Raw genomic sequence first — 8,373 nt, 5'->3', positions numbered from 1 at the left:
GAAAAAGATTGAGGCCAAATACTCCAGTGACTTATTTTTCTTTTGAGACAACATGGATATTGTAGTACATGGCTCTGAAAAGAATCACTAGCAGAAAGTTGATCTGTCCTATTAGAGTAAAATATAACATTAGTTCAAGATCTATTAATTTCAAAATCTACTTGTGTGTCTGAACTTATAAAATCACTTAAAGTGGTAAGAGTAAGCACGTGTATGCTTCAATACGACAATTTGTTAATTAAAGACTACAGAGAAATCACTATAGTGTACTCTTAGGACCTTGAAAGGCCTTGATTACTTCTGTTCCTTCATTTCTTTTCTTCTCTTTCCCATCAGTCATCATTCCAGCTGTGACAAATGTCAAACATATGATTTGAAGTCTAGTATGAGTGTATGTAATTGATGAAGTAGAGAACTCATATTTAAACATTCTCAACAGAGTTGTGACTCGACATTCTAGTCAGTCTTGGGGTTCATACACTGCTGAAACACAAATGATTCATCAAATCCCAGCTTTGTAGGAAAGCTTTATATTAGAGGGAAACACCTAAGTATGAACCATGTGCTTCTTTCCAGCATAGCACACAGTTCAAACCTGAAGCCCTGTTGTGATTACTTCAGCTCACCTGTTCTGGGGTGTTATTTTAAGAAAGCAGAAGCAGCATCATTTGCACACCCCTTATAGACACACATTTGGCTGTAGATTTTTGGCTTCAGTCTTTGAAAAGTGAAGACAAGATGAAGACCCATTTGCTTCTCTGGGGAGTCCTGGCCATTTTTGTTAAGGCTGTCCTTGTAACAGGTAGGTGGTACCTATACAATAAAGCCAAATAAAAGGGAAAATATAGAACCGGTAAGTGTTTCAGGTCTAAAGACTTAAATCTAGTCTTCTGCTGGCTGGCTGGCTGGCTAGCTGCCTTCTAACCTCATTAGGCAGTATATATATACATATATATGATTGTATTCTCTTTGTTCTTTTTTCTTCTGTTTGGCAACTCCAGCCTATAGCATAAGAAAATAAATACGTAAATACTTTGGGGGTATCTATAAGTAGCCGCACTTTTAAATTCCCATGTATAACTTTAAAACCAATAGCCTTCTCCTTGAGTCTCTTTAATTACTATTCTAGAGAAGTGAAGTAATAACTGTGGTAATTATGATATAGACTGTATTTTGATTTTTATCTCCCCAGAGAAATGGAATTAGAGGCTGAATGTTGACTCTCAGAGTTAAAGCTTCAGTACATACCTATGTATTTATTCATTTTTCTGTATAGTGATATTGTACATCATATTGAACTCATAGATAACAATATTTTCTAAATTGTTTCTTTCAGAAAAACTTTACAGACAGTATTCTACACTGATATATACTCTCTCCTTTTATAGAGTTCTTATAGGAACTATTAATACAGGTCTTGTTGCTCTTTCTCGTTGAATTTGTGTGTTGACTGTGATTATTATTATGAAAAAATATTGGTAGTTTAGGAAAGTTTTGGTGGAGAATATTAAATATTACAAAATAAGATAGTGTTGAGAGAATAGATACTTATTCCAATATGATTTAAGGGAAATAGTTTTTTACAAGAAGAAATGGGAGTTGTAGAAGGACTCAGTATTTGCAGTTGGGTTTATAAAGACTGATCTCATAGTTAACTTTCAAGATTGCTTTGATTGGGGAATAGTCTAGATTTCTGTTTTATTTTTCTTTTTGGTGTTTTCACTGAATTTTACTATGTGCCATCACTAAACTAATTAGAAGCATTAGATATAAATCAGAATTCCTTCAGCCTAGTTGCTCTTGAAGTTTTCCAATGAAGAAAAAGAAATTTTTTTTTTAGGTTTCCTTTGCTTTTTAGATTAGAAAAGAAAATAAATAGAAAGAGTAGGACTTATGAACAATAAAAATTAAAGTTTTTGATCCAGATGTGGTGGCACACACTTGTAACCTCAGCATTCAGGAGATGGAAGCAGGGGGTGGAGAATTTAGAATCAACCACAGCTGCATACTGAGTTTCAGGGTAACCTGGGCTACATGAGACTCTGTCTGCTATCTTCAGGTAAGAAAGGCAAATTAACTCATCTCTTTATGTAATGCAGGGTGTCCTGGAAGTTCCCAGGTAGTCCAGGCAGGCCTTGAATTTCCCATTCTCCCACCTCAATTTCCCAGGCGCTGGGATAGCAGGTCTGCACCGTGACATCAAAGACAACGTAGAGTTCTGTTTTCCTTTATCATGATATAGTTTACCTTTCAAACCCAAGGTGACAACGAAGGGACCATTCTTGCTGACAACAAATGCATGTGTACCCGAGTTACTTCTAGGATCATCCGTTCCACCGAGGATCCTAATGAGGACGTTGTGGAGAGAAATATCCGAATTGTGTATGTGACATTCGCATTTCTTTTCTTTTCTCGGCTATAAGAAGATACTCTGTTACTAGGCTTTCTTTTCTCTTTAAAGAAAATCATGCAAGGTTTTCTGAAGCAGATCCCTATAGCAGGGAGGGGTCTTGACAGGGGTTGCCTCGTTTAAATGTAGTGTCTTTAACCCACTTTTGAAGTGTAGCGCCTTTAATGAGATTGAGTCATGAGTTAGATGAAATTGAGTTTTGATAACAAGGAAATTTTACAAAAGTTGAGGGCAGAAACAAAGGGAATTGGAGGCTCCTACTTAGTCACCAACATACCCGTTTATATACAGTGATTTCAGTTTGAATCAGAACCTTCAGTTATTCTTTATCAGCTTAAACTGCAACTTCAGATAATTGTAAACACTCAACTTTCTTTCCATAATTATTGACTATTGAGTATTATACATAGCGTCCTCAAAAGACTAATTAAAATTGATTGAGTTGACTTTTTGCTTATAAATTGGATTCACCTGTTCATTTTATTTCTCACATAGCTCAGACTTATATACTGGTATCACTTAATCAATAGCAAGAATACTGATAATACTTGAGAATACAGTTTCTACTTGAGCCAAATCAGTGACAAATTTTTCTTGTTAATTACTCCCACCTTAATAGTTTTCTCCAATCAAATACTCCTTGTAGGAAGTGAACATAGCAGTTAATCTCAGCTATCAATGGGAAAATTATGATGTTTAAAAAATTGTTTCAAGGTCTAGCTGCATCAGTTTGTAATTGTGTACTCTTAGAACTATCAAATTATTTGTCTACGCCAAATCTGATATTTCTCATCTTTAAATAGAAGAAAAAAAATAAGCCTACATTATAGGATTAAGATAAAAAATTGAGAATATCTATTGCTTGTAAAGGTTGTGTAGTACCTGTCACATATTTTAACAATCTTATTATTTACTTAACTAACTAACTATGTGTTTGTTAACCTTATATTGCCACCCTGATAAAAGGCCATGGAGCTTGCTTTCCCCAGTATTGTTATCAGTATACACATGTGTCTTACCTCCCTACAAAGCTTAGCATAACTCTCCATTGTTCCCTGTATTTTGTTTCTGTTGAACAAAATGAAACAAACACCAAGCCCCAGGAGTCCTGGAGTGTGTCTTTATTTCTCCACCTTTGCAGTGGTTTTTACTACCTTTCCTGTTTTTCCATCTACTGGATCCTCTGTTTAAGAATTCTTTCTGTTACCCCTTAAAGCTTGGCTAAGGCGTCCTCAGTCTGTGTGTCTAAATCTAGCCACTGAGCTCCATGGGAGGCTCTCTGAAACAGCTTCCAACAGCAGGGAGGGGGCTTGAAAGCAGCTCTCTTCTTTATTTAATTTTTAATTTTCAACTTTTTTTTTGCCAAAATATTGTAGAAATTTGTTTAATTGGAATTCGGAGTATGATTTTAAATGAATTAAGGGTCTGAATTTATTATTATTCTTTAATTGTTTTTTACAGTCCAGTTGTTATCCCCCTCCTAGTCTGCCCTCTGACTGTTCCTTGTCCCATTCCTCCCCTCCAAGATGTCCCCACCCCCACCCTCCAGATCTCCCCACTTCCTGGGGCCTCACTTCAACTTTTTTTTTTTTTTTTGGTTTTCTGAGACAGGGTTTCTCTGTGTAGTCCTGGCTGTCCTGGAACTCACTCTGTAGACCAGGCTGGCCTCGAACTCAGAAATCCGCCTGCCTCTGCCTCCCAAGTGCTGGGATTAAAGGTGTGCACCACCACCGCCAGGCCTCACTTCAACTTTTTAAAAATTATTTTATTTATTTACACCCCAAATGTTGCTCCTAGAGTTCCCCACCTTTCTCCCTCCCCCTCCCCTTAGCCTCTGAGAGAGTACTCCCCCCCAACCCATCCCCTTTCTCCAGGGCATCAAGTCTCTACAGGATTAGGCGCATCCTCTCCCATTGAGGCCAGGTAAGGCAGTCACTCCTCTGCTACTTATGTGCCAGGGGCCTTCGGATCCTTTAATCCTTCCTTCCCCTAACTCTCCCAAAGGGGTTCCCGACTTCAGTCTAATGCTTGACTGTAAGTATCTGCATCTGTCTCAGTCAGCTGCTGGTAGAGCCTCTCAGAGGACAGCCATGCTAGGCTCCTGTCTGCAAGCACAACATGGCATCAGTAGCAGTGTCAGGGCTTGTTTAAATGTAGAAGTTTTAATCCACTTATGTAACTCAACTTATAGTTGAGTTTTGTTAACAAGCTTGAGGAAATTTTACAGAAGTTGAAGACAGAAGATTTCAGAACTCTTAGAAGTTACAGATTCTCATAGCAACATGCAATTAGAGGAAATTAGCCTACAACATTGCACATAAACCATATTGAAGAACCACTTATGTTTGGATCTCCAGGGGGACAATTGCCTAAATAGGCATCTAACTCATCTTTTACTTATATTATATTTTACTGATGTCAAATAATTTAATTAATGTTTCTTGACAGTGTATTGCCTTCACTGTGTCATTGTGGCTCTGTTCCCAACTCTATCGTTTACTGTAATAGTATGGCCCTTTAAACCTTATTTCTGGGCTGTAAAAAAGAATAATTATATATAACATATAATACACACACACACACACATATAGTTGGGGTTCTGACTATGTAGCAATTTATGTAAGAACAGTATTTGACTCATAGTAGAATCTTATAAATGTTCGTTTCTCTGTCATTCCCATTATTGGAAACCTTTTTGGTGTTAATGAGATGGCTCAGTGCAGAAAGTGTTCGCCTGACAACTTGCATTTGATTTCCAGGACACTGCATGGTGGAAGGAGAGGACTAACTCCCACACATGCGCAATGACATGAGCACACTCACCATCAACACATAGATACAGTAAAAAAAAAAAAAAAATGGTAAAAAACTTATCACAAGAGCCTTTATAATCAAATAAAAGAATAGATACATTTATTCTTAAAAATGTTTTTATTTGGTGAATAGTCAATGTTGAGGGTTAGCACTGAGAATGCAATATAAATTATATAAAGTAGTCTATGCTGAACTGAGGATGGTGACACACAAATAATCTCAGCATGAGGGAGATGGAGCAGAAGGATCAGTAGTTCAAGGTCATCCTTTGCTACAAAAGGAGTTCACAGCAAAGCTGAGCTATATGAAACACAATCTCAGTAATGAAACAAATCAAAGTAAACCAAACAATCCCTTCAAAACAAATGGACAAAATGAAAACGCAATAAAATTCACTCCTAATGAAAACCATCAAAAAACTCTCCACCAACAAACCATGAAATAAAACATGCCCCAGAAGAGTTGCATGGATATGGTGGTGCACACAGACATATAAGGAGACAAAACATCTATACAATAAAATAAATAAAAAAAATTTATCATGTATACATCCTTAAAAATATATTTTTGCTTGTTTATTCTATAAGCAATGAAGACCTTCTACACACCACACATGTAGCTGTATATAGCCTAGGAAACTAACTAGTGTGTAGACAAGAAACTGATTTTTAAAGTATAACAGATTATTGTAAAAGCCCTGTAATGGTTTACAATTGAGTAAGGTGAGTACTGGCATAATTTAATAGTAACTACTAATCTGTTAAGATCTCCTTCCAGAAACAACAATATCTGTACTGAGTTGCTGTTCTGTTGTCTCTCTTTGCAGTGTCCCTTTGAACAACAGGGAGAATATCTCTGATCCCAACTCTCCACTGAGAAGGAACTTTGTATACCATTTGTCAGACATGTAAGGTTTCCTTTCCTAATTACAGATGTTGAAGTTAATAACATTTATTTCACTTTATTAACAATGATATTTCTGAAAACACATTGGGGTATAAACATTGACAAGTGTCTGAACCTTAGAATACACCTATTCTTAGGCTAATGATTAGGTACTAAACCTTCATAAAACTTGGTCACAGAAAAAGAGTAGAGGTAAGTTTATTCACTTATATAGAAGGGGCCAATTTACTTCAATATTTAAGGAAGTAGTGTTTAGCTTTTAGTATTCATGTGTTTCTTTGGAGAAGATAGAATCCTGTGTTAAACACTTTAAAAAAATTCTCTCACTGGGCAAAGTGGCACCTGGCTTTAATCCCAGCACTCAGGAAACAATGGTAGATGGATTTCTGAGTTTGAGGCCAGTGTGGTCTACAGAATGCATCTTAAGACTGCCAGGACTATGCAGAGAAAGAGAAACTCTGCCTTGAATCACACCCCCACCCTCCCAAAAATGCCACACAAAAACTCCCCTCAGGAATATGGTGTAGGAACAGGAGGACTGACAGTTCCAGGCCAGCACGAGCAACATAGTGAGACACTGTTCCCCTTGAATATATTTGTATGCGCATGTATTTCTATATATTACTATAGATAGATTCCTCTTGTCACTAAAACTGAATTTATTGAACCATGTACACAGCTAGGGATAAACTCATGCAGTGGAAGCTGCAGTACAGTATAAGTAAGATGAGCCTCTTATCATATCATGAGTTATATTGCTGATTTTCAAGTATTTTTTTTTACATGAAAGATTCAAGAATTTCATAAAGTATTCCTTCTGTTCAGATGATTAGGCCTGGAAAGAATCACCATTTATTGTAGGCTAGAGCTGCAAGAACAAGCAGACTTCATACAACATTTATAGTGACTTGTATAGTGAGATAACATTTGCTGGGGCATTTCTAATGTGTGCATATGTTTTCAGCTGTAAGAAATGCGATCCTGTGGAAGTGGAGCTGGAAGATCAGGTCGTTACTGCCACCCAGAGCAATATCTGCAGTGAAGACACTGGTGTTCCTGAGACGTGCTACATGTATGACAGAAATAAGTGCTATACCACTATGGTCCCACTTACATATCGTGGTGAGACCAAAATGGTGCAAGCGGCCTTGACCCCTGATTCCTGCTACCCTGACTAGTTTGAGTCACTCACTGTGCAGCTCGTTGTCATTAGAGGCTCTCCATTTGCACCCAGAAGTTATACTCACTGCTAATGAATTTGAAACCGGGTTTTTTTTTTTTGTTTTTTTTTTTAGTGGTATAAAACTAACATTCCCTTTCAATAGTTAGAATACCAGCACTGCTGTCATTATTATGTAATTCTTTCTCAATTCTAAGTAGTAAATCCTCATGCTTGTTCAAGGAGGTATGTTTAAAAGTTCATTTTCTAGTGTTTAAAATTGTAAGCAAGGGAAGAAAGTAAAATTCCAGGAGTAAAAATCAAGAGGCATAATTAAATTCAACCCCTTCCTCCCTCCCTTCCTTCCTCCCTTCCTTTCTTCCTTTGCTGTGGAGAGCTGGAGCTTTGGCACATCCTGTACTAGTCTTTCTTTAACAGCTCACTGGGTAGAGAAAACAGCCAATAAACACAGGGCACCTACATATCTTCACCATAAGTCATAAATGACACATTTTGGAACTACTGACTAACATTTATGAAAGACATTTGCTGAAAATGCTATAATTTGATGCACATATGAAAAAATGAGTGTTGATAGAATACATAAACTTAGCATTAGATTTTCTTGATAATATTTTTGACAGTGAGATTATTGTCTGAAATTCTTAAGGGGAGTCTTTGGTGTCTCAGCTGAATTTAATGAAATTTGTATTCCAAAATATGTATTCTCTAATACAGTTTGAACAATTAAATAGAGTGATAAGCATATACCCGTGTGAAATGATTCGTTGGAAAAATTTTTTACTTGTGTTTAACCTTCTTGATGTAAATTAAATATGTTATCATTGGCAAACAGTTTGTAAGTATGATGCAATGGTACATTCATCACTTAGTTTATATGAGTACATGCATATTTAAGAAATCTTTGTCATTTCACAGGTAATATTAGGCGGGGTCTGTAGCACATAGCACCTTTTAGAAACAGAAGATGTATGTACTGTGGTAGGGAGCTTGGTTATCATGCTTAAGGCCTTGAGTTTGATGCCCATCCAGCACTGCAAACAGAAGATAACAAACCAGAGCA

At 36.8% G+C, this 8,373-nt stretch overlaps 1 protein-coding gene across 1 annotated transcript; it reads left to right on the top strand.

The window, feature by feature from the left end:
- Positions 1-576: 576 nt before the first annotated feature.
- Jchain (joining chain of multimeric IgA and IgM) lies at positions 577-8,138 on the top strand. Its single transcript, XM_031342945.1, has 4 exons — positions 577-802; positions 2,262-2,382; positions 6,051-6,131; positions 7,095-8,138. Exons 1-4 carry the CDS (start codon positions 739-741, stop codon positions 7,306-7,308), a joined length of 480 nt encoding a protein of 159 aa, XP_031198805.1. The 5' UTR covers positions 577-738; the 3' UTR covers positions 7,309-8,138.
- Positions 8,139-8,373: the final 235 nt, after the last annotated feature.

This window comes from Mastomys coucha, unplaced genomic scaffold (assembly GCF_008632895.1).
Source record: "Mastomys coucha isolate ucsf_1 unplaced genomic scaffold, UCSF_Mcou_1 pScaffold22, whole genome shotgun sequence".
Lineage (NCBI taxonomy): Eukaryota > Metazoa > Chordata > Mammalia > Rodentia > Muridae > Mastomys > Mastomys coucha.
The sequence above is the reverse complement of the archived record's forward strand: the minus strand, read 5'-3'. Positions and strand labels throughout refer to the sequence as shown.